The 26,157-nt window shown below is 52.9% G+C and overlaps 1 protein-coding gene across 7 annotated transcripts in view; it reads right to left on the reverse strand.

The window, feature by feature from the left end:
• LRCH3 (leucine rich repeats and calponin homology domain containing 3) overlaps window positions 1–26,157 on the reverse strand; it is a 98,439-nt gene that overhangs the window by 34,248 nt on the left and 38,034 nt on the right. For all 7 annotated transcript variants that reach the window (XM_040428468.1, XM_040428467.1, XM_040428466.1 and 4 more), the window contains exons 2-11: window positions 25,201–25,345; window positions 19,092–19,218; window positions 17,981–18,086; window positions 15,011–15,147; window positions 14,784–14,893; window positions 13,876–13,969; window positions 13,247–13,367; window positions 12,940–13,079; window positions 12,369–12,445; window positions 4,388–4,474 (exon numbers count right to left, since the gene is read on the reverse strand). In XM_040428468.1, coding sequence (XP_040284402.1) covers window positions 4,388–4,474; window positions 12,369–12,445; window positions 12,940–13,079; window positions 13,247–13,367; window positions 13,876–13,969; window positions 14,784–14,893; window positions 15,011–15,147; window positions 17,981–18,086; window positions 19,092–19,218; window positions 25,201–25,345 — 1,144 coding nt within the window. The remainder of the gene's footprint in view (window positions 1–4,387; window positions 4,475–12,368; window positions 12,446–12,939; window positions 13,080–13,246; window positions 13,368–13,875; window positions 13,970–14,783; window positions 14,894–15,010; window positions 15,148–17,980; window positions 18,087–19,091; window positions 19,219–25,200; window positions 25,346–26,157) is intronic.

Consider the following 26,157-nt stretch of genomic DNA (forward strand, 5'->3'; position numbering starts at 1 on the left):
CACCCCTGGTGGTTTATGTACGCCACGGCCGTGGCGTTGTCCGATTGCACACGAACTGGATGACCCCGCAGCAGATGAGTCCAGTGTCGCAGAGACAGAAGGGCCGCTCTCAGCTCCAGGACATTGATCGAGAGTTTGGACTCCGATGGAGACCAAATGCCCTGGACGGATCGGGGAGGAAACACGCCTCCCCAGCCTAAGAGACTGGCATCGGTTGTAACCACCAGCCAGTTGAGCGGCAGAAAGGACTTGCCCAGAAGAGGGACCTGTAACCACCAGCGGAGAGATGACCGCACCGGAGGCGATAGACGGAAGGGATGGTCCAGAGACTCCGGCGATTTGTCCCAGGAGGAGAGGATCGCCCGTTGGAGAGGGCGGGAGTGAAACTGCGCAAATGGGATCGCCTCGAAGCAGGCAACCATCTGCCCCAAGACCCGCATGCAGAAGCGGAAGGACGGTCGACGGTGGAGAAGGAGACCCCGAATCGCCCGACGGAGGGTCAGACGTTTTTCCGAGGGAAGACGTACCTCCGCCGCTCCCGTGTCTAAAAGCATTCCCAGGAAGGCCAGATGTCTGGAGGGGGGAAGGGAGGACTTGGGGAAGTTGATGACCCAACCGAACCTCGCCAGGGTCTCTAGAGTGAGATCCACGCTGGCAGCCGCTTGAGAAAGGGAAGGAGCCTTGATGAGGATATCGTCCAAGTACGGCAGCAGAAAAACACCCCTGGAGCGGAGTAAGGCCAAAACCGGGGCCAGGACCTTGGTGAACACCCGGGGGGCTGTCGCCAGCCCAAAGGGAAGGGCGACTAATTGGAAGTGAAGGTCCCCCACGGCGAATCGGAGGAAGCGATGGTGACACCGGGCTACCGGAACATGGAGGTAGGCATCCTGTATATCGATGGAAGACATGAAATGTCCCCGCTCCAGGGAAGCCACCGCGGAACGGAGGGACTCCATCCGAAACCGTCGAAGGAGGAGAAAACGGTTGAGCCTTTTGAAGGTCCAAAATGGGCCGCACCGAACCTCCCTTCTTGGGAACTACAAAGAGGTTCGAATAGAACCCTTGGAACCTTTCCTTTAGAGGAACGGGGGTAATCACCCCCCTGTCCAGTAAGGCTTGAACAGCCGCGGAGAACGCGGCCGCGCTTTTCGGGTCCCGCGGAGGGCGGGAGCGAAAGAACCGATCTGGAGGGAAGGACGCGAATTTGATTTTGTATCCGGAAGACACAATTTCGAGAGCCCAGGCGTCGGAGACGTGAGCCATCCAGACGTCCCTGAAAAGGAGGAGCCGGCCCCCCACCCGGGTGGGTGGGGGCGCACCTTCAGGCAGAGGACTGCTTTGCTGCAGGTGTGCGGGCAGCCTGCGGCCTGCGCCAGGAGGGCTGCGCCCGAAAAAACGGCTTCCTACGCTTATCCTGGGGAGGGGCCGAAGCGGCAGCTGCGGGGCGAGCCCCAGAGGTCCTGCGGGAGGACCGAAAACGAGACGCACCAGGGCGTCCGCGGGGGGCGCCCCTGGCTTGGGGTTGAGGAAGATGGGTGCTTTTACCACCCGTGGCTTCCGAAATAAGCTCGTCTAGGCGGGCCCCGAAAAGGCGCAAAAGGTAGCCCCGCCAAGGAACGTTTGGAGGCAGCGTCCGCTTTCCAAACCTTCAGCCAGAGTTCCCTCCTGACGGAAACGGCCAGGGCGGAGGAGCGTGCTATAAGGGCTCCCGCATCAAGGGAGGCCTCACAAACAAAATTTCCAGCCCGAACAATAAGCTGGGCCAAGGAACGTAGGTCCTGGATGGGGACGTCCGAGTCCAACTCCTGCTCCAGCTGCATACCCCAAGCAGAGATTGCTTTACCCGCCCAGGCAGAGGCAAAAACCGGTCTGAGGGCAGAACCGGAGGCAGCAAAAATGCCCTTGGAAAGGGACTCCATACGACGGTCCTCCGCTGACTGAAGAGAGGACCCGTCGGGAACAGGAATGGCCGTGGTCTTTGACAGACGGGCCACAGGGGGGTCCACCTTGGGTGGGAACGACCAGGTGGCCACGACATCGGCTGGAAAAGGATAGCAAATATCCAGCTTCTTGGGATTGACAAAACGGGCGTCCGGGCGAGCCCAAGCCTTAGACACCACGGAAGAGAAATCAGAGTGGATTGGAAAGACTTTGGAGGCCTGCTTGGGTCTGATAAAGGAGACGCTAGCTGCGTCAGAGCTAGGGGGGTCATCTTGCACTTTAAAGGTGTCACGAATATCAGAGATGAGTTGACCCATCGCTGAGGCTAGCTTGGACGGCAGGGCCGAGTCCATTTCCAAATCCGAAGCCGCCAATTCACCTTCAGAGGGCGAATCCTTTGGAGAGGAGAGGCCTGTCTGAGTGCGCACGCGTGGCGGAGAGAGAGAGGCATCCGAGGAGGAGGCGCGCTCTACTCTAAAACGCTTCTGAGAGTGCCTAGCTCGGGAAGGGTCACTAAGAGAGGGTGAACCCGCCGCAGCGGCAGAAGCGGTGGACCCGGAGGGTGCGACAGTAAGAGTGGCATCCTGCGGGGTAGGCGGCCTGTCTATTAGGCGGCCCACGACATGGGTGAGGCTTTCCACGGCCTGGGACAGGGATCTAGCCCAGTCAGGCGGGTCAGAGGAAGCAGGGAGCGACACAGCAGGCGACTGAGGCTGCGGTGGAGCCCGGCATGCAGGACAGTGCGGATCAGACTGCCCCCGGGGAAAGGGTTCCCTACAAGCGGTACAGGCATGGTACCAAGGCTTGGCGGCTGCAGAAGGGTCTGACATGGTGAAAAAAATGTTGCACTTAAAGGGGGAGACCCCAGAGAAAAAACGGAACAGGGATTACACCCAGGCAGCAGCACTGGTGGCACGGAGGGGGTTAACAGTCCTACCAGACCCGCGGACAGCGCAAGCGGCAGTAGTAAGGGCAGCAGACTGAAGGAGGCTGTGGAGGAGTGGCAGCAGGCACGGAGGGTGACTCCTGAGGAAAGATGAAGAGCTTCAGGATCGGACGGCAGCAGAGGATTCCACGCAGCACTAGAGATGTGCTGCCCGACGAAGCAGGAAGCAGCGGAGCGCATGTGGGGAAGCTCCGCCCCCCCCCGCCGCGCTGAAGGAGAAGGCAGAACCGCGCGCGCGCGGCAAAATGATTTAACCCCCAAAAAAGATGAAGTGCCGGCCAAGCTAAAATGGCGCCGTTCGCGCCAAGTACGCGGCCCCCGCCGCGCCTGGATGAGGCAGACGGCCTCCTGCCCACAGCCGTCCCCCTGATGCCCTGCCGCTGGAGAAGACCGAAGTCCCCCCAAAGGATGCCCGGTAAGTTGCCGGCCCTGTTATGCCCGTAAGAGCCCCCAAGAGAAAATGTGTCCCTGAAAAGGGGCACCGAACCTCCCAGCTGGGATGGTAGGGAATGTGGGGAGGCGGTCTAACTGAAGTTCCCCCTCACCATTAAGGTGCCCCCAATGAAAATGTGCCCCTGAAAGGGAGAGGGGGGGGAGGGGGGGGGGGGGGTTGGGGGGAGGATGATGGATGGAAAACGCTCGTGGGTCGTAGCAGCGGTGGGAGGGAGGGAAAGGGGGAGGCTGGAGCAGCCACTCTCACCATCCGCTGTCTTCACCCTCAATCCATCCAGCAGGGTCGCCCCTTCAGCTACTGGCACCGCAGTGGCAGGAAGCCGGGGGAGGGACTTGGCGTGCGGGCGACCCTTGAGCTGGCGGGACGCAGGGGAGCGAGGCTGCCCTGGTCCACCTTGTCTTCTGTGGGGGAGGCGGCAGTGTGGAATTACCAGCACTGGCGCAACTCAACCCCGGGAGAAACAGAGGGGTCTAGTGCGCCTCTGTTGTCCCTGCAAGTAGAAAAAAACCGAATTAAAAACAACAAATAACGCAAAAAATAAAAAATTATAGGAAAGCGACCCTGCCTAAGTAGGGAGTGTCTTGCCTCCTTGGACACTAAGCAAAAACTGGCAGTCTCTCTCTCCAGGCTGAGGGTATAGCTGATGGAGGAGGGGCTTACAGCTTTCACTTAGTGTCACGCCTCCTAGGGAGCAGAGCTATACCCCATGGTTTCCTGTGTCCCCCAAGGAAAATGGGCGAGAAAATGTAAATCCCGGTATCGTATCGATACCGGGACAAAAGTATCGATTGGGTATTGAAATTTCTATACCCGCAACAACCCTAGGTCTTGGCTATGTTAAAGATAATACAAACTAGATAGTTCTGAACAGATGCAGACGGTTGTATTATCTGAACGGATCCGTCTGTACAGATCCATGACTGATCCGCACCAAACACGAGTGTGAAAGTAGCCTAAGCTGCATAAAAAAAATAAAAAAAAGTTACTGTAATACATTTTTGTACAGTGGGAAATTAACATAAGACAACTATTGTTAATTTCATTACCTGTCAGTTTGTCTACGTGGTGATGGCTGTCTATGCTTATTTTGTATTAAACTCAGAGATTCAGGCCTTTTCAGCTCTTCCTGGGTTCTGCAAGATCACACAAACAACATGAAATTCCTCTAAGCACTGCAAAATATCTACCATTATAAGCCTTAAAGAGGTTTTCCAAGACTTTCATACTAATTACTGATCCTGAGGATAGGTCTCCCGAGACTTCGTATAATAGCTTCAGAAATTGATTTCTACTGTAAAAAGACATTTCCCAAACTCTGGTGCGGTTCCAAGGTACATTAAGAACCGAACCAGAGTTCGGAAAATGGTTTTCTACAGTAGAAATTAATTTATGAAGCTATTATGTGAAGTCTCGCGAGACTTCGCAAAGCAATAACTTCAGCTCATCGGAGCCAATACATTCTAATACTGTATAGAGCTCCTGCTCCGTACAGTATTAGAACAAAGTTTTATGCGATCCGTATGCCATCCGTTTTTTTGGCGGATCCATTGTAACAATGCTTAAAACGGACAAGAATAAGACATTTTTGTGGCGCAACGGAACGGACATACTGATGCGGACAGCACACGGTGTGCTGTCGGCATTTCTTGCGGACACATTGAAATGAATGGGTCCGCATCCTATCCGCAAAAAAAAAACGTTTGTGTGCATGTAGCCTTATTGAAAGGCCAGACACTGATTTATAAGGCGGTATGTCCCTGTGAGACCTGGAATCTACTGAATCACCTGACAGTATTATGTCAATGTTATAGAATAGATTTCAGGACTCTGGCAAGGGTCACACAGCATTAGAAATCAGTATAATGCTATGTGATACTGTCAGGGGAGCAGAGGTCAGAACAGGACATCACACTGACAGGCTGAGAGTTCCTCAAATTCAAATCGCCTGCGCCGATGACGTCACCGAAAGAGAATACGTCATCGGCGCAGGCGCACTGAGGGAGTGCTGAGGAGGCGAGCGTCCTCCTCTCAGTGTGCCTGCGCCGAATGAAGACAGGCGCGGGATTTGAAATGCTGACAGGGCCAGCCGGAGGAGGAGAGCACTCCCTGGCCCTGTCGATCAACTGGAGGAGGGGGCGGTTTTTTGCGGCGGCTACCAGCAAGTAGGCGCCCTACTTGCTGGTAGTGAAGGCATTTGCATATTTTAAAAGATCGATTTTTAAGGAAAAAAAGCCACAGACAAAAGGTAAGAGCTTTATATAGGGAATAGTCGTTAAAACGAGATTTTTGTATAACTTACCAGTAAAATCTCTTTCTCGCTCTTCCTTGGGGGACACAGAAGACCTTGGTTATAGCTCAGCTCCCTAGGAGGCGTGACACTAAGTGAAAACTGTTAAGCCCCTCCTCCATCAGCTATACACTCAGCCTGGAGAGAGAGACTGCCAGTTGCGTGTCCAAGTAGTGAGAAAAGGCCAAGTCCAACAAGTGGAACCAACAAGCCAACTACCTAACGGGTAAAACAAATTCGGAAACCGTGCAGAAAAAACAATGAATGGGTGGGTGCTGTGTCCCCCAAGGAAGAGCGAGAGAGATTTTACTGGTAAGTTATACAAAAATCTTGTTTTCTCGCACATTTTCCTTGGGGGGGGGGGGAGAGATGGGACAGAAGACCTTGGGACGTTCGAGAGCAGTCCAAGAGGGGAGGGACCACAGACCAGGAGGCACCGACCGCTCTGGTGAAATGAACGGTGACACCAAAGGCAGAACCCTGCCCTTGGTGCGGTAACCTCAGCAATAGCCATTCTGATAAAGCGGAGGAAAGCCACCCTGGAGGCCGTCAAACCTTTGCGCGGACCTCCTGGAAACACAAGAGACCGAGCGTCGACAAGAGTCGGAGATCTCCAAGTAAAAACTGCGAGGCCCAAACAACGTCCAAATCGGTGAAGTATCCATTCCCGGGGGTGGGAAGGGGAGGACGATAGCCTCAGAGAGATGAAAGGCAGATACCACCTTCAGAAGGAAGGACAGGGCTGTAGAACAGCCCTGTCCTGGGGAAGGACATAAGGCTCGGAACAAGAAGGGCCGCCATTCAGACACTCGTCAGAGACACGATGGCTACAGAAACACAACCGTACAGGACAGAAGGAATAGAGAGAACTTCTGTAACGGCTCCAAGGGAAAGATTGGAGCGCCGAGAGCTCAGTATGTAGCTCCCAGGGGCGGTACCAGGGGACGGTACAGAGGAACGAAAGAGCCACTCCGTGGCATAAGCTCTTGACAGGCCCAGAGGGCCAGGGAACGCTGAAAGAGGAGGGACAGCGCAGACCTTGACACTTCAAGTAACAGAGTCCCAGTCCCAGGTCCAGGCCGGACTGGAGAAAGACAGAACCATGGGGAGAGAAAGGCAGAGCGAGGAAATGCCCAGCTTCCCACAGAACCCCAGGTAAAACCCCCAGGTGACCGAAGGGTAGTCCTCCCAAGTTACCGAGAAGGTAAGTCTACAGCAGGACCATTGCCCAGAATGGAAAACGCAATCTGCACCCAGCGGGAGGACAGAGCGCGGTAGACCTGGTAAATAGGCACACAGCTAGTACAGCCAGTGTGAACGAGGGAGACAGTAGGAGGCCACAAGGAACACCGGAACCATCCACGTGAACAACCATGCTCTCCCCAGAGGGGAGGGCAGTGAAGGAACAGCCCTGAAGCCTGGCCGGGGCAGAAGCCACATCGGAGTGATATGCCCCGAGCGGGAGCCAAAACAGAGCCGGCGAGAAAAAACAGTCGAGACAGAGGCCGACATAACACCCTCCAACCGAAAGGAGGAGTGAGCAACAGAGAAGCCATAGGACAGCTCAAAAGCAGAACCCCGCTACTCTGTGAGACGCCCGGTTCACCGCCTCGCAGAAGGCGAATACCCTGAAGAACCCAAAGTGGAGGTCCCCCGGACCTGGATATTCGAGCACCCAAGAGAAGTTGGGTGACCTTCCCGAGAAGAGCGGCCCGAACCAGGTAGCACATCAGACTGAAGCGCAGAGGGCGCCAACAGGAAGGACTCATACCACACTGCATCCGAAGAGGAGGAAATGGTAGTAGGCGAGGGAACCGTAGTCCCGCCAGAGCCAACGTAGAATTCGAGGGGCGCTGCAGGCAGCACTCTCGACCATGTGACCGCTTGCGCAGGGAAGCAATGCCGCGGGAGGACGAATGGGTACGCATCTAGGAACCACGAATACTCCCCAGGCGGAAGGGCCAACGAGCATGGTGGATACCGTCACAACGGAACCGCAATATACAATCCAGCTCGGTGCAGTAGAGAGCAAGTAGAGCCCGTCCGGGTCAGGTGGACAGAATGATCTCTTCAGAGAAGAGTGCAAGGCTTGCTGCAAGCATCGTATCCCAAAAGAAAAAAGTATGTCGCAGGAGGAAGGAAGGCATACGTACGAGCAGCCCGTAAGCAGTGAAAAGGCCAACCCACCTACGGGAGGAAAAGGCATACACGGCCCAAACAACGCACAGAGCGCACAAGAACGTCCGCTCACTGCAAAATCGTCACTCAGCGAAGGGGGCCAGCCACAGAATCCCACAGTATCTACGGAAGTGCAAAGTGCAACCTGAAAGGAAGTTATGCACAAGACTAGTATGGCATGCGATGGAACGCAAGCAGTCCGCCCAGAAAGGGGGGAAATGTACCTGGCAAACTGCAGTCGGCAAGAGTGCAAAGGCCCGCCCCAACAGGGGGTAATGCCCAAGGCCCGTACCTACTTCAGAGAAGTAGGACATACCATATTTCGCCCAGAAGGGGGCCATGCACATGGCCACACAGTATCCAGCAGGAACGCAGGAGGTCCACCTAGTGAAAGGGGGACATGCGCAGGGTTATCCTAGCATTAAGTGTACAATAATCCATCCAACACCGAATTTCGTGAGGTTGCAACTACTCCGCCAATGAAGGGGGACATGTACAAGTCCAGCACAGCATATACAGGGACAGCCGTGAATCTCGTGAGCGTGCAAAATTCTGTCCATGGAATGAGGGGTGGTCACGCACAAGGCCAGCACCGTATCCAATGGGAGTGCAAGCATTCCACCCATGTTAGCGGGCCATGCTCATGGCCAGCAACGTATCCGGTGAGAGTGCAGTATGCCGCCCAGAAAGGGGGGGTCATGCACATGGCCAGCATCGCATCCAGGGAGAGTGCGAGCACCCCGCCATGGATGGGGGTCATGCACATGGCCAGCAACGTACTGGCGAGAGAACAAACACAGTCAGTGAGAGTGTGTGTATGTCGCCTGAGGAAAGGAGGCATGCCCATGGCCGGCAGCGAATCCAGAGAGTGCGGGACACCGCCCACGGAAGGGGGGTCATGCATATGGCCGGCAGCGGATCCAGTGAGAGTGCAAGCACCCCGCCATGGAAGGGGGGTCATGCACGTGGCCAGCAACTTACCGGCGAGAGAACAACTCCAGTCAGTGAGAGTGTATGTATGCCACCTGAGGGAAGGAGGCATGCCCAAGGCCGACAGCGAATCCAATGAGAGTGCAGCATACCGCCTAAGGAAGGAGGTCACGCACATGGCCGGCGGCGAATCCAGTGAGAGTGCAAAATTCCGCCTACGGAAGGGAGTCATGCCTATGGCCGGCAGCGAATCCAGTGAGAGTGCAGCGTTCCGCCTATGGAAGGGGGTCGTGCACATGGCCAGCACCGTATCCGGTGAAAGTGCAGTATTCCGCCTAAGGAAGGGGGTCATGCACATGGCCGGCAACGAATCCAGTGAGAGTGCAGCGTTCCGCCTATGGAAGGGGGTCACGCACATGGCCGGCAGCGAATCCAGTGAGAGTGCAGCGTTCCGCCTATGGAAGGGGGCCGTAGACATGGCCAGCACCGTATCTGGTGAGAGTGCAGTATTCCGCCTATAGAAGGGGGTCATGCACAAGGCCAGCCCGCAGCCAGGGAGAGTGCAGTATCCCGCCTAGGAGGGGGGGGTCATGCACATGGCAGGCACCATAACAGGAGAGGGTGACGAATTCTGCCCACAGAAAGGGCCGCATGCACTTGGCCAGCGCCGTATCCCGGGAGAGGGCAAGAAACCGCCTAGAAGGGGAACATGCACCTGGCCAGCGGCGCAGCCGGGGAGCGCGACACCATGCCACCACTACAGGGATGAGGCTGCAGCGTCCTGCGCAGCCCACAAGAAATCCGTTAGTTATCTATTTTATTTTATTTTTTAAATAACACAGCCTCTCTGAGGCAGAAAAGGGGGGCCAACATACAGGGGCACAGCCTCTCTGAGAGGCAGGAAAAAGGGGCCAGCCATACATGCCCATTGGGAGCCGGCCGGTACCCCAAGTGTTAACAGGGATCTGGCCTGGGGGGCGGCGTGCGATCCCCTGGGGGCGGGGGAACCTCCAGGCGGGAAGAATTCACGCCTGGAGAAGTTTCCGCCCCCTCCAACAAAGGCCGGAATTTTGCGGCCTAGTAGGCCGTGAAGCCGGGGCCTACATTTTTGCGGCGCCCGGCCGACCGGTGCCGCACAGTATTTGAGGTACCACCGGGACCTGAGCCGGAGTGGCGCATGTACATACCGGCCTCCGGTCCCCACCCCGCGGGCCGGAAGAGTCAGGGGCCCGGATGGAGCGCCGGAATTGCTGCCCAGCAGGCCGCGAAGCCTGGGCCAAAATTTGCGGCGCCCGGCCGACCGGAATGCACCGACGGCCTGCCGGGGCCTGTTGGAGCCCAACCCGCAGGCCGGAAAAGTCAGGGGGCCGGGAAGGAGCTCCGGCCCAGCAGGCCGCGAAGCCTGGACCAAATTTTGCGGCGCCCGGTAAACCGGAATGTCCATGCCGGCCGCGGGTGCCCACCCCGCGGACCGGAGGAGAGGCCTTACGCCACTTCCGTCAGGAGCGGGCCCCATGCCCTGAGCAGCGCACCGGTAAGGGGAAGGGGGTGAACCTGAGACCGGGTGCCCGAGGATAGAAGGGACTCTGGCAGGAGAAGGGAGGCAATGTGGCTGAACCTATTCTGCAGCCAGCTGCAATGTCCCATGGAGGCCAGGAAGGGAGGAGAGGGAACAGGGAGCAGATAGCCACCCTGCGGCACCCCAGAGGACAGCCTAGGTCCAGCAGGGGAAGGGTCCAGAGGCACAGTATGGGGGTCAGGCACGCAGGAGACCCAGGGGGACGTAGGGCTGGAGAAGCCACTCTCACCATCAGCCGTCTTCACCCTCGGTCCGTTCCAGCAGGGTCGCCCCTTCAGCTACTGGCACCGTAATGGCAGGACGCTGGAAGAGGGACTTGGCGTGCGGGCGACCCTTGCGCTGGCGGGATGCAGGGGAGCTAGGCCACCTTGCCTTCTGTGGGGGAGGCAGCAGTGACCGGCACTGGCGCAGCTCGACCCCGGGAGAGGTCTATTGCGTCTCTGTTGTCCCTGATGTCTGGAAGAAAAATAAAAAAGTTAAAAAATAAATAAATAAACAAGGAGAAAACAGCCCTGCAAAGCAGGGAGTGTCGTGCCTCCTTGGACACTAAGCAAAAACTGGCAGTCTCTCTCTCCAGGCTGAGGGTATAGCTGATGGAGGAGCGGCTTAACAGTTTTCACTTAGTGTCACGCCTCCTAGGGAGCTGAGCTATACCCAAGGTCTTCTGTGTCCCCCAAGGAAAATAGCCGAGAAATAAGGATTTTAACAAGCCCAAAAAAAAATAATAATGTGTTTTGGGGGTGACAGAAGCCCTTTAAAGCATGGACCCCCAATCATTTCATCTAATGAGCAAAAGAAACTCCAGTCCAACACTGATGCTGGGGATATCAAAATCTGCATCAAGCCCTAAAAACCTGACAAGTTAAAGGGGTTGTTCCATCTTATCATTTCCATGCAAGGTGATACGCCACTGTTACCATAACTCCCACAGACGTGCACGAGAGCTACGTAAACAGTGTAGCACAGCAGTCTACAGTGTCTCCATAATTAATGAGTTCCAGAGACATCATAGCCTGCTGTGCTACACAGTTAGCATAACTCCCATGCAGTGCTATAAGTTACCGAAATAGTGAAGCATCGGCTGCTCCGTTAACTCCGCCTCCCCTGGCCAGAGTTTAGTAACATATTAGCCATGGAAACGGCAATATGGAACAATCCCTTTAAGCAAGACACTGTAAACCTCCATTAATCTACTACTCGATAGTATGACAATCCAAATAATGCAGCTTGCAAAAATAGACCTTAAAGGGGTTGTGTCACTTCAGCAAGTGGCATTTATTATGTAGAGAAAGTTAATAGTGGCATTTACTAATGTAGTGTGATTGTCCATATTGCTTGCTTTGCTGGCTTGATTCATTTTTCCATCACATTACACACTGCTTGTTTCCATGGTTACGTCCACCTTGCAACCCACCAGTGGTAGTCGTGCTTGCACACTATAGGAAAAGGCGTCGGCCTGGTGGCCAGGACCGTGATTGTGTGTATAGGCTAATGCTTTTTCCTATAGTGTGCAAGCATGGCCACCACTGCTGGATTGCAGGGTGGCCGTAACCATGGAAAGGAGCAAGATATAAGGTGATGAAAAAAATTCATCAAGCCAGCAAAAGAGGCAATATGGACAATCACAATACATTAGTAAGTGGCTTGTATTAACTTTCTCTACATGATAAATGCTATTTGCAGAAGTGAGACAACCCCTTTAAGTAGACTACTGTTACATTTATTTGATGGTCTGGAACTAGGGCAGGGCCTCCCTTACAACTATGGGCAATAGGAACCATGTGTGTTGCAATATCATTCCATGTGAAGCCTATAATTGTAATATGGGCCCTGGCCCGGTTTATTCAAAAAGAGCCTAACATCCGCTATAAAGACCACTACCATGGTAAATATATAAAGTACATGTGTACATAATTGTGTATGTATGTCTGTGTGCATGAGTGTACTTTTAAAAATTCTAATGATTTTCAATAATCCGATAACTAGTCCCAGACATGCTGGATTATTGGTATTTTACTGTAGCAGAAATAGGAGGCCATAAAAAACGTCTAACCTGCTGTGGTATAAATGCCCTCTGGCTTCCTCTGACCTTTGTTGTTCTCTTGCTTGTGCCTGTTTTAATGGCGAGTTCTACGGGAAAAGAAATAAATATAGGATAACTATATTGGTGAAGTCTAGTATCTGATTATGTCCTAAGCAGAGGCCAAATGAATAGCCTTTTCTTTAGGGTGCATTCACACTTCCGCAGAATGGGTCCGCATCCGTTCGGGTGCGGACCCTTTCATTCTCTATGGGGCAGGAATAAATGCGGACAGCACACATCCGCATTTCCGGAGTGCACCCCCGATCTTCTGGTCCGCGGGTCCGGAAAAAAATAGAACATGTCCTATGCTTGTCCGCAATTGCGGACAAGAATAGGCAGTTATACGGGGGTGCCAGCCGGGTGTATTGCGGATCCGCAATACACTACGGACGTGTGAATGGGCCCTTAGAATGTGCCGTCAGATTTTCAGAAGATTATTCTGACTTGATAATTGTTTAAACCAATATACTGCAATATCACACAGCAAATGGAGCATGCAACCTAAACTTTTCACAATCCAGGTACAGACTTTTTTTCTTACCTCATGTGACACTCTTCTGTCCTCTATATACGCCATGAATTGTGAGCTTAGACTGTCTCCTCTGGAGTGCCTCACATCCTCCTCCTCTTCTTCTGTAGTATAACTATCTATGTAGTCTATCTGATCCAAGTCATGCTCCACTATTAGAAAAGAAATCCTTATGACCATTATGGACCAACAAAAGATTCTGTAAGGGTAGTTCCATGCACAAGCCTCAAAGGCTAGAGATGCAGCAGGAAAAGCAGCCGCACTCGTGTTGGGAACTACTCTGGAGGATGAATCTTCACCTCATTTTCTGTAAACTTACCACCTCCATTTGCAATTACTGAACTGCCTCGGGAATCTTGGTTTTGGTGATCTCTTCGAAGCCTCTGCTCTTTAATTGCTTCCGTTGTTCGAAAAGAAAGGTCTGTAAATTCATCTGTAGGCTGTATTGAGGAAGACATCAATAAAAAAAAAAAATCTATCTGGCAATGTATTTAGGAACTCTATTAAGGAAACTTATGCAACTGAAAATAATGAAAAACAAAAAACATGAGACATTTATGTGCCAGGAGCATATTAAGGCTACTTTCACACATGCGGCAGGACGGATCCGACATGCTGTTCACCAGGTCGGATCCGTCCTGCGGCTATTTCGCCGTGCCGCCGGACCGTCGCTCCGTCCCCATTGACTATAATGGGGACGGGGGCGGAGCTCCGGCGCAGCACGGCGAAAGGCCGCCGGACTAAAATTACTGCATGTCAGGCTTTTTAGTCCGGCGGCTTTCGCCGTGCACCGCCGGAGCTCCGCCCCCGTCCCCATTATAGTCAATGGGGACGGAGCGGCGGTCCGGCGAAATAGCCGCAGGACGGATCCGACATGGTGAACAGCATGTCGGATCCGTCCTGCCGCAAGTGTGAAAGTAGCCTTAAATCTAAAGTTGTAAACCTTACCTCATTCCCAGACCATCTCTTGTCACCACTGTCAACACTATTAAACCCAGAGTCCAGCGCCCCATATGTACGGCCGGGATACATATCATCATGACTGTAAGAAATGAAAAAGTTAGATATCACAGCTAGAGGTTAAATATACACATGTAATAATCAAGTTGCCACAAGCTACTTAAAGGGGTCTTCTAACCATACACATTGATAGCTCATCCTTTCATAAGTCATATCAATGTGCATGTCTGAAAAATCTCTTCTATATGAAACAACTATTTTGGCCAACAGCCTGATGGCAACGCTCTGTCTAACAGAGTATAACTAGAATCAGATTGGTCTTTCGGTTACGGTACCTCAAAGTGCCCCAAACTGCTTATTATCTAGATCAGGAGTAGTCAAACTTATTTTTAAATATGGGATCTACTTTTTGTACAGCCTGAATCAGGTGACCTACCAAAAAGATAGGAATGTGCACATCCATTTTTTGTCTGTTCATTTTCCTGATGTTTCACTGCCCCATAATACTGAGAGCAGCTTGCTCCACATTCATGGCTCCTTTATAGATGACCGTGCAGTGCCTTTCATCTCCCCTGCTGTATTCTAAATTGTGTAACAGCCATAAGAGTGTGGGAGAGCTACACCAGCTGACAGCATAGATCGAGATTGGCAAGTCATTATATTATTTGCCAGTTACCATTTCATTACAAAAGAGTGGTGTCAGGCAAACTCAAAGGTCAACTCAAAGCCTCTTTTATATATCAGTGAATCACAGGTGTGTGCTGTCCATGGTCTCCACGGACAGCAAACTTTAAGGCATGTTTTAGCCTACAAGTGTCTGTGTGATACAGGTGACATATGGAGGGCAAAAAACAGACTCATGCCCCTCATCACACCAAGAAGAGCAATAGACTTACCAAGAACTAAAGCCTAAAGGTCTACGGTCATACTCTGGCAAATCTGGAGCAGTCTTGAGAGCTTCTATGTTCAGGTATTTAAATATATGGATTTTACCTTTGATACAAATCTGATGAAATAAACACAAAACAATTACCACTCCATATACACAATCTGTTCAAATCACATCATTGTAACCAGTCTTCAGGTAACTCATGTAAAACATTTCATGAAGTAGAGCACATACTTGTGCTGGAGGTGACTGTAGAGGATTATTATCCAAGATAATGGTCTGGAGGTGCCGTAGAGTTCGATAGCACACTGGGATACTGGTCACCTTGTTGCAAGAAAAATCCAATCTCACCAGAGGCAAATCTGCGATTTCTAACAAAAAGATACAGAAAAATGTCACACAAGTAAATAATGTATATCCATTCTCATTAACTGCTACGACAGTTAAGTAAAAATATGGAGGATTCTCCTTTGGCCTATATGATAATATTCTAAAAACAAAACTATAAAGTCAAACTCATGGCTTGTAGCACAACAGATAACAGTGCAGATATGTTTGCATTTTACCTGTACATGAAACCATTAAATACAAACATCTTTAACCATAGGTCCACACAAAACCTTTTAAAAGATATAGACAACTTTGAAAAAAATTATCTTTAAATATATTTTTGGTTACCCTGAATCACAAAACATTTGTCTGCAATCTTAATTCCTTTATTCATTTTAAAATCCCCTGATAGGCAGAAGCCAAACCTTCTCCCAGTTTCAGGCTCTCTCAGGTGGATGTATTCAACCTAGTAATATATGCTGAATGTGAGGTCTGTGCGTCCAGAATGCTGCTGCCTTCACCAGCTCACCTTCATTCCTGGACTGATTTCTCCTTTTACAGCTCATGAGGGCTTTCAACTCCCTTGAACTGACAGTCACTGATGCTGAGCGGTGTGCGATTCCTCTGCCCCCGCAGAGTTGCCTGTTCTCTCTACACACTGAAGCCTATGTGAGTCACTATCCTCCTGCAAATTGCCTTGTGTGTGCTTTATTCCGCTATATGCAGCCTATGTGCACTGTTCTCTGATAACGTTAATGCTTTTCACCACACTCTAATCTGTGGCGTATAATCTTCTCCCCTTTCCTGCTAACTATAATTAATATCCAAGTCATGTCTCAAGGCCTATGTAAAGCGTCGAACGTTGACTTATCGGGTAGCTGCCTTACATCTGTCGGCATTAGAGGCAAAGCTTGCATCCCTTCTTCCTGCCAACCATATAACAGAAGGGAGGGGGAGAGCAGAGGGGACAAAGCCAGGAGCTTTGCTGCTGAATGCATCGCAAATTCAACAAATAGCTACATGAAGACGCTACACATACTGTGCAGAAGCTAAATTGTAGGACTAATCAGAAAGTTGCTTAATTTTCCATTTAGAAAGCAAATCAGAACAAAAGCGTCTAGACTTTAAAAATGGACTGTGGGGTTTAGAAAAAAAGGAAAAAAAAGAAAAAGAAAAGAATCCCTCTTCCCATAAGCAATGCCACATTCGTCAATGACTGTGTGTAGTTTTGCATTGAAGCCCATTAAATTGAATGGAAGCGAACTGCAAATTCAATGTTCTGGGGGAACGTTTAACCAAATTCTGAAGACACCAAAGGCTGATAAATACTGAAACAGAGCAAAGGTAGGGGCTACACTGACTACAGTAGAAACCTGATTAAGTTGACTACCTTCATTGGAGCCAAAATAGATTCCGACACTGAAGCTTGCAGCTAAGTAGGAAGTTAATGAACGGCTTGCGCTTTTGTAAAGCCATGCTAAATAATAAACTGGAATAACCCATTTCATCTGTTTAGGTCGGAACATAACTAATTAACTTTGGGATATGGGGGAAAACAAGATTGTGTAAGCTCAAGTTTATGGATTTTCTAAGCATGGGGTACTGCAAGACTCAGGCCAGTGTACTGATCACAGTGCCTATTGCTCTATAAATGTGTTTCTTATTTCCCAAATTTTAGCAATAAGGCAAATACTTATTACAGAGAACGGGTTAACCAGCCACACATGTGACACTGCTTATTCCATGCCAACATAGTTTACGCATTGCTCAGAATATATTCCAGTTTCTCCATCTTCCCTATGAATCTATGAAAGATGGGAGCCCACGAAACACTGAACATTTCATGCAATTAACTGTAAAAAAGCTGACACGGTCTAGATATTGTTTCCATTCAGCCAAAGCCTAACTGTCAACCACAAGAGATGATCGGCATGTAAGACATGAGTTTACACAAAATAATAAGCATACAAACCTAACACATATAAAAACAAGAAATGTAAGACACAGTGTTATGCATCAGAATACAGGAGATTTCATTAGCTCAATACTCACATTGTCAGTATTTTAGTACTAAGGGTACTTTCACACTAGCGTTTTTCTTTTCCGGTATTGAGTTCCGTCCTAGGGGCTCAATACCGGAAAAAAACTGATCAGTTTTATCCTAGTGCATTCTGAATGGAGAGTAATCCGTTCAGGATGCATCAGGATGTCTTCAGTTCAGTCACTGTACGGTTTTTGGACGGAGAAAATACTGCTGCATGCTGTGGTGTTTTTTTTTCCATCCAAAATTCCGGAACACTTGCTCAGACCTTTAAAAATGTAAAAAAAGATAAATACCGGATCCGTTTTTCCGGATTACAACCGGAGAGACTGATACATTATTGCAATACATTTGTGAGACGGATCCGCATCTGGATCCGTCTACAAATGGTATCCGTTTGCATACAGATTGCCGGATGCGGCAGGCAGTTCCGGCAACAGAACTGCCTGCCGGAATCCAGCGACGCTAGTGTGAAAGTACTTTAAGCTGAGTTACACTACATCTTTTACAACAAATATATATATATATATATATATCTCTCTCAACTGGCTCCGCTCCTCCTGTTCTATAAAATGCTGCCAATTGGAAAGCATATTCATTACCCATAGAATAATAAATCTGAAGCATTTTTGTGCTATTCCTCCTAAAAAATAATAATAAATTGTCACTTGCTATTCCACTTGTCAGAGGGGTGGATTATTATACAGTCTGACACTCGAGTGGATGACGGCACACCATACTGACAAGGGGAATGGTAAAACCCAGTTTTCAATTTATTCATAAATTTCTATAAAGAATAACAGAGAAATGACAGAACAGTGTTTCCTGCTCACCTTCCGGTAACCGCACCAAGTGATTTCTCCTAATGTTCAGATCCCGTAATGATTCTAATTTACCAATCTGCTGGGGAAGTGCTTGGATCTCATTACAGCTCACATCCTGTAGATGACAGGGACAATAATGAATGTGATTTCAAATCAAGTAATAAAAAGTACTAAATGCAGTTGAACAGGAAAAGAAGCAAACACATTCGGTCGGGACCTATGTAGAGGAGCCCGCAGCCTGTATGAGTGCAGTGGAGACATAGGCTGTTGGGGCGTCCACTTGAAGCTCAAGTGAATGGAAAGCAACTGTGCTCAGATTCAGCAAGTGGAGGTACAGCAAGTGATTATGAAGCCAAGTCTGACAAGGAGTTGGGGTTTTTCTAGAGATGATCAAGTTTTACCGAGACAAGGCGCTGTAATCGGAGTTAATGATACTTAGGCTACTTTCACACTACCGTTCAGAGCGGGTCCGTCTGATGTCTGCCCAGACGGATCCGCTCATATAATGCAGACTTGGGATACGTTCAGAACGGATCCTTCTGCATTATATTGTAGAAAAAATTCTAAGTGTGAAAGTAGCTTCAGACGGATCCGTCCAGACTTTACATTGAAAGTCAATGGGGGACGGATCCGTTTGAAAATTGAGCCATACTGTGTCAACTTCAAACGGATCCGTCCCCATTGACTTACATTGTAAGTCTGGACGGAGGCGCTTGCCTCCGCACGGCCAGGCGGACACCCGAGCGCTGCTTGGGTGTCCGCTTGCTGAGTGGAGCGGAGGCTGAACGCTGCCAGACTGATGCATTCTGAGCGGATCCGCGTCCACTGAGAATGCATTAGGGCAGTACGGATGCGTTCGGGGCCGCTTGTGAGCCCCTTCAAATGGAGCTCACAAGCGGAGCCCCGAACGCTAGTGTGAAAGTAGCCTTAGATGGACTTTCAATAAGATAATACACTGCTTTTAGTAAAAGCACTTAGCTGGATGTACACGTCTGATATGAACCAGATGACATAATAGCCAGTCATGCAAATATTTCTTCACGTGTGCAGTGCAGGGCAGGCCTGGCCCATAGATAACTGAGCTCATAAGCTAAATGTGGATGACCCTCTGTGCACCTACCAGCTCAGTCAGATGCCTCAGATGACATATCTCCTCTGGCAAGGAGTCAAGCTTGTTGTTACTTGCAATCAGCACTTTGAGGGGGAGGCTGCAGACGTGTCCAGGAAGTGAAGTCAGCTGATTCCGGCTTGACAAAGAAAGAAAACATTCAATGAAATAATGCATATAAACCAGGTATTATGTAATTTATGGCATCAAACTGTATTATTGTTTAGTAGCCTATAAGCTCACTGACTACTGGTAATGAAGGCTTGGAGAATTTTAAAGTGTAACTGTCTTTTTTTTTTTTTTTTTTCATTTTTGTAATGTATCGGGGCAATGACCATTTTTGTAATATACTTTAATTACTGAGATCACACATTTCTATTAGAAAAATAGCTCTAAAGTGGCCCATTTTGAGCCTTAGCAGTGCTCCTCTGTCTTCTGTTTACATAACAGTCAGTGTTAGCAAGTCTCAACAGTTATGTAAACAGAAGACAGAGGAGCGCTGCTAAGGCTCAAAATGGGCCACTTTAGAGCTATTTTTCTAATAGAAATGTGTGATCTCAGTAATTAAAGTATATTACAAAAATGGTCAATATCACTGCCCCCGATACATTACAAAAATAAAAAAAAGAATGACAGTTACACTTTAAGCCATTAATAGGTTTATTTTCTGCATTTTACATTGTTCAACAAATCTAGATAATTTGTACCAATATTTCATGACATTGTTAGGCTACTTTCACACTAGCGTTCAGAGAGGATCCGTCTGCTGTCTGCACAGACGGATCCGCTCCTATAATGCAGACGTTTGGATCCGTTCAGAACGGATCCGTCTGCATTATAGCTTCGAAAAAATTCTAAGTGTGAAAGTAGTTCAGACGGATCCGTCCAGACTTTACATTGAAAGTCAATGGGGGACGGATCCGTTTGAAGATTGAGCCATATTGTGTCATCTTCAAACGGATCCGTCCCCATTGACTTACATTGTAAGTCTGGACGGATCCGTTTGCCTCCGCATGACCAGGCGGACACCCGAACGCTGCAAGCAGCGTTCGGGTGTCCGCTTGCTGAGCGGAGGCTTAACGCTGCCAGACTGATGCATTCTGAGCGGATCCGCGTCCACTCAGAATGCATTAGGGCAGTACGGATGCGTTCGGGGCCGCTTGTGAGAGCCTTCAAATGGAGCTCACAACTGGAGCCCCGAACGCTAGTGTGAAAGTAGCCTTATCGAAAAGCTTTTTATGTACGTGAAATAATCTTCTGAACACTAAGCAAAATCTTAATGAAACTACGAATCTCTCTTTCAAGGAGAAATCATGAAGAAAATCAATCAGTAAGGATATATTGACAAAAACCTAAATGTACAACACGGATCCTATATTACCCCTTCGCTCTCACTAGGGATCGACAGATATTGATTTTTTTAGGGACGATACCGATAATTTGTGAACTTTCAGGCCAATAGCCGATAATTTATACCGATATTCTGGGAATTTTCATTAAAAAAAAAAAATTTAATTCCTACACAAATCTACTGAAAATTAATATGTTTATTGTTAACGTGTATTTTTTTTTTTTTTTTTTTTGGAAAGCTTTCTTTTTCATTTATACTTAATATTTTTTTTACTAACTTTTAGCCCCCTTAGGGACTAGAACCCTTGTCCTATTCACCCTGATAGATCTTTATCAGGGTGAATAGGACCTCACACTGTCCTTGCTGCTCTGTGCTTTGTGCACACAGCAGCATGGGGCTTACCATGGCAGCCAGGGCTTCAATAGCGTCCTGGCTGCCATGGTAACCGATCGGAGCCCCAGGGGAGAGGTGATCCTGTGGCCACTGCCACCAATGATTAATACTGGGCGGGGGGGGGGCGCACTGCGCCACCAATGTTTTTAATACTGGGGTGGGGGGGCGCACTGCGCCATCAATGATTAATACTGGGGGGCTTGGGGGGGTGCACTGCGCCACCAATGATTAATACTGGGGGGCGCACTGCGCCACCAATGAAGAGAAATCTCTCATTAATTCATATACAGGAGGCGGGAGCTGGCTGCAGAATCACATAGCCGGCTCCCGACCTCTGAGCGGTAGCTGCGATCCGCGGCACCTGAGGGGTTAACTACCGCAGATCGCAGCGGAGAGCTGCTGGCTCTGGGGTGGGGAGAGAGCTGCTGGCTCTGGGGTGGGGGGGGGGGGGAGGAGAGAGCTGCTGGCTCTGGGGTGGGGGGGAGGAGAGAGCTGCTGGCTCTGGGGTGGGGGGGGAGGAGAGAGCTGCTGGCTCTGGGGTGGGGGGGGGAGGAGAGAGCTGCTGGCTCTGGGGTGGGGGGGGGGGAGGAGAGAGATGCTGGCTCTGGGGTGGGGGGGGGGGGAGGAGAGAGCTGCTGGCTCTGGGGTGGGGAGGAGAGAGCTGCTGGCTCTGGGGTGGGGGGGGGAGGAGAGAGCTGCTGGCTCTGGGGTGGGGGGGGGAGGAGAGAGCTGCTGGCTCTGGGGTGGGGGGGGGAGGAGAGAGCTGCTGGCTCTGGGGTGGGGGGGGGAGGAGAGAGAGCTGCTGGCTCTGGGGTGGGGGGGGGGGGGGGAGAGAGAGCTGCTGGCTCTGGGGTGGGGGGGGAGGAGAGAGCTGCTGGCTCTGGGGTGGGGGGGGAGGAGAGAGCTGCTGGCTCTGGGGTGGGGGGGGAGGAGAGAGCTGCTGGCTCTGGGGTGGGGGGGGAGGAGAGAGCTGCTGGCTCTGGGGTGGGGGGGAGGAGAGAGCTGCTGGCTCTGGGGTGGGGGGGAGGAGAGAGCTGCTGGCTCTGGGGTGGGGGGGAGGAGAGAGCTGCTGGCTCTGGGGTGGGGGGGAGGAGAGAGCTGCTGGCTCTGGGGTGGGGGGGAGGAGAGAGCTGCTGGCTCTGGGGTGGGGGGGGAGGAGAGAGCTGCTGGCTCTGGGGTGGGGGGGGGAGGAGAGAGCTGCTGGCTCTGGGGTGGGGGGGGAGGAGAGAGCTGCTGGCTGTGGGGTGGGGGGGGAGGAGAGAGCTGCTGGCTGTGGGGTGAGGGGGGGGAGCTGCTGGCTCTGGGGTGGGGGGGAGAGAGCTGCTGGCTCTGGGGTGGGGGGGGAGAGAGCTGCTGGCTCTGGGGTGGGGGGGGGGGAGAGAGCTGCTGGCTCTGGGGTGGGGGGGGGGAGAGAGCTGCTGGCTCTGGGGTGGGGGGGGGAGAGAGCTGCTGGCTCTGGGGTGGGGGGGGGGAGAGAGCTGCTGGCTCTGGGGTGGGGGGGGAGGAGAGAGCTGCTGGCTCTGGGGTGGGGGGGGAGGAGAGAGCTGCTGGCTGTGGGGTGGGGGGGGGAGGAGAGAGCTGCTGGCTGTGGGGTGGGGGGGGGGGAGCTGCTGGCTCTGGGGTGGGGGGGAGAGAGCTGCTGGCTCTGGGGTGGGGGGGGAGAGAGCTGCTGGCTCTGGGGTGGGGGGGGGGAGAGAGCTGCTGGCTCTGGGGTGGGGGGGGGGAGAGAGCTGCTGGCTCTGGGGTGGGGGGGGGGAGAGAGCTGCTGGCTCTGGGGTGGGGGGGGGGAGGAGAGCTGCTGGCGCTGGGGTGGGGGGGGGGAGGGAGAGCTGCTGGCTCTGGGGTGGGGGGGGGAGGGAGAGCTGCTGGCTCTGGGGTGGGGGGGGGGAGGGAGAGCTGCTGGCTCTGGGGTGGGGGGGGGGAGGGAGAGCTGCTGGCTCTGGGGTGGGGGGGGGGAGGGAGAGCTGCTGGCTCTGGGGTGGGGGGGGGGGCGAGGGGGAGCTGCTGGCTCTGGGGGGGGGGGGGGAGGGAGAGCTGCTGGCTCTGGGGTGGGGGGGGAGGGAGAGCTGCTGGCTCTGGGGTGGGGGGGGAGAGAGCTGCTGGCTGTGGGGTGGGGGGGGGAGGAGAGCTGCTGGCTGTGGGGTGGGGGGGGAGGAGAGAGCTGCTGGCTGTGGGGTGGGGGGGGAGGAGAGAGCTGCTGGCTCTGGGGTGGGGGGGGAGGAGAGAGCTGCTGGCTCTGGGGTGGGGGGGAGGAGAGAGCTGCTGGCTCTGGGGTGGGGGGGGAGAGAGCTGCTGGCTCTGGGGTGGGGGGGAGAGAGCTGCTGGCTCTGGGGTGGGGGGGGGAGAGAGCTGCTGGCTCTGGGGTGGGGGGGGAGAGAGCTGCTGGCTCTGGGGTGGGGGGGGGAGAGAGCTGCTGGCTCTGGGGTGGGGGGGGAGAGAGCTGCTGGCTCTGGGGTGGGGGGGAGAGAGAGCTGCTGGCTCTGGGGTGGGGGGGGAGAGAGAGCTGCTGGCTCTGGGGTGGGGGGGGGAGAGAGCTGCTGGCTCTGGGGTGGGGGGGGGGAGAGAGCTGCTGGCTCTGGGGTGGGGGGGGGAGAGAGCTGCTGGCTCTGGGGTGGGGGGGGAGAGAGCTGGCTGGGGGAGAGAGCTGCTGGCTCTGGGGTGGGGGGGGGGGAGAGCTGCTGGCTCTGGGGTGGGGGGGGGGGAGAGAGCTGCTGGCTCTGGGGTGGGGGGGGGGGGGGAGAGCTGCTGGCTCTGGGGGGGGGGGGGGGAGGGAGAGCTGCTGGCTCTGGGGTGGGGGGGGGGGGGGAGAGCTGCTGGCTCTGGGGTGGGGGGGGGGCGAGGGAGAGCTGCTGGCTCTGGGGTGGGGGGGAGGGAGAGCTGCTGGCTCTGGGGTGGGGGGGGAGGGAGAGCTGCTGGCTCTGGGGTGGGGGGGGAGGGAGAGCTGCTGGCTCTGGGGTGGGGGGGGAGAGAGCTGCTGGCTGTGGGGTGGGGGGGGGGAGGAGAGAGCTGCTGGCTGTGGGGTGGGGGGGGAGGAGAGAGCTGCTGGCTCTGGGGTGGGGGGGGAGGAGAGAGCTGCTGGCTGTGGGGTGGGGGGGGGAGAGAGCTGCTGGCTCTGGGGTGGGGGGGGGGAGAGAGCTGCTGGCTCTGGGGTGGGGGGGGAGAGAGCTGCTGGCTCTGGGGTGGGGGGGGAGAGAGCTGCTGGCTCTGGGGTGGGGGGGGGGAGAGCTGCTGGCTCTGGGGTGGGGGGGGGGGAGAGAGCTGCTGGCTCTGGGGTGGGGGGGGGGGGGGGAGAGCTGCTGGCTCTGGGGTGGGGGGGGGGAGGGAGAGCTGCTGGCTCTGGGGTGGGGGGGGGGAGGGAGAGCTGCTGGATCTGGGGTGGGGGGGGGGGCGAGGGAGAGCTGCTGGCTCTGGGGTGGGGGGGAGGGAGAGCTGCTGGCTCTGGGGTGGGGGGGGAGGGAGAGCTGCTGGCTCTGGGGTGGGGGGGGAGGGAGAGCTGCTGGCTCTGGGGTGGGGGGGGAGAGAGCTGCTGGCGCTGGGGTGGGGGGGGGGGAGGAGAGAGCTGCTGGCTGTGGGGTGGGGGGGAGGAGAGAGCTGCTGGCTCTGGGGTGGGGGGGGAGGAGAGAGCTGCTGGCTGTGGGGTGGGGGGGGAGAGAGCTGCTGGCTCTGGGGTGGGGGGGGAGAGAGCTGCTGGCTCTGGGGTGGGGGGGGAGAGAGCTGCTGGCTCTGGGGTGGGGGGGGAGAGAGCTGCTGGCTCTGGGGTGGGGGGGGAGAGAGCTGCTGGCTCTGGGGTGGGGGGGGAGAGAGCTGCTGGCTCTGGGGTGGGGGGGGGAGAGAGCTGCTGGCTCTGGGGTGGGGGGGAGAGAGAGCTGCTGGCTCTGGGGTGGGGGGGGGGGAGAGCTGCTGGCTCTGGGGTGGGGGGGGGAGAGAGCTGCTGGCTCTGGGGTGGGGGGGGAGAGAGCTGCTGGCTCTGGGGTGGGGGGGGGGGGGAGAGCTGCTGGCTCTGGGGTGGGGGGGGGGGGGAGCTGCCGGCTCTGGGGGGGGGGGGGAGAGAGAGCTGCTGGCTCTGGGGAGGGGGGGAGAGAGAGCTGCTGGCTCTGGGGAGGGGGGGAGAGAGAGCTGCTGGCTCTGGGGTGGGGGGGGGGAGAGCTGCAGGCTCTGGATGAACGGAGCTGATGGCACTGGGGGGAACTGAAGCACTTGGGCTGATCACAAAGGGGGGAACGAAGAGTGTTGGGGACTGATGGCAGGGGGTCTGATGAATTTTTATACATGAAAACAGTCTATTAATTCATTTTTTCTTATTAGAGTACTAGATTAGTTTTAAAAATAATCAATAGAATACTTGATTTCTAAAATAATCGTTTACTGCAGCCCTACCTGAGATTGAGGAAAGTTAAGGCCTGCAGGTTGAGAGTGGCCTCCGGCACGTAGCGGACACAGTTCTGGTAAAGATTTAGGCTCTCCAAAGAAACATAATTGCAGATTTCCGCAGGAATCTCAGACAATCTATTCCGAGACAGATCTGAAACAAAAGTACAATTATTACTGAGTGGATAAAGCAGCACAGTTCATCTCCATGTTAATTACTGTCCGGCGTATGTCTGCCTAATACAACAGGCCACTGTTATGTACTACAACTATCATTACTTTCACTGACTCATATCTACACTGCGAGGAGTGCACGCTACATTTTACCTCATTTTTATTACCGGAAGCAAAAATCATTTTTCAAAAATAAACTTTAATAAATCTCAAGCCCAATACTTTCGTCTCTCTCTAATGAGAGAGCAGGCACGTTTGCCAGAGGCAAACCCGCATCTGTGTGTATGGCCACCTTTATATACAGAGTAAAAGTGCAAGTACCTGAGGGAGGAAGACAAAGCGGTATGTGTGTACTAGTTTCTCACAGCACTACTACCAATGGATAATATCCGAAAAGCCCACATTAATGTCACATCAGGATTTGTGAACACTGCCCTTCAAACAAAGTCTACACACAACTTAAAGGGGTTTTTCCGAGATTTTGATACTGATGACCTATCCTTACTTTTTATTCAGTGCAAACTCAAAAGTTTTGCTAAAAGTTGAAAATATTTGTTGAAAATATTAAAAAAGTGCTTCACAGTCTGCCAAAGAGAAGAGAAGTTGTTCTAAGGCTGGTATTAGACCAGCAGAAGAGACTGACAATCGCCTGCTCGTCAGTGGAGGAGACCATTGCTATTACATGCAGCAATCTCCTCCACAGTAGCCATCGCTCATCCCCATACAGAATCATTATTTGCTGGCAGCAGAGTGTGATTAGACGATGAATTTTCAGCCTGCTTAAAAATTGTG

The sequence above is a fragment of the Bufo bufo genome, chromosome 4 (assembly GCF_905171765.1).
Source record: "Bufo bufo chromosome 4, aBufBuf1.1, whole genome shotgun sequence".
Taxonomy (NCBI): domain Eukaryota; kingdom Metazoa; phylum Chordata; class Amphibia; order Anura; family Bufonidae; genus Bufo; species Bufo bufo.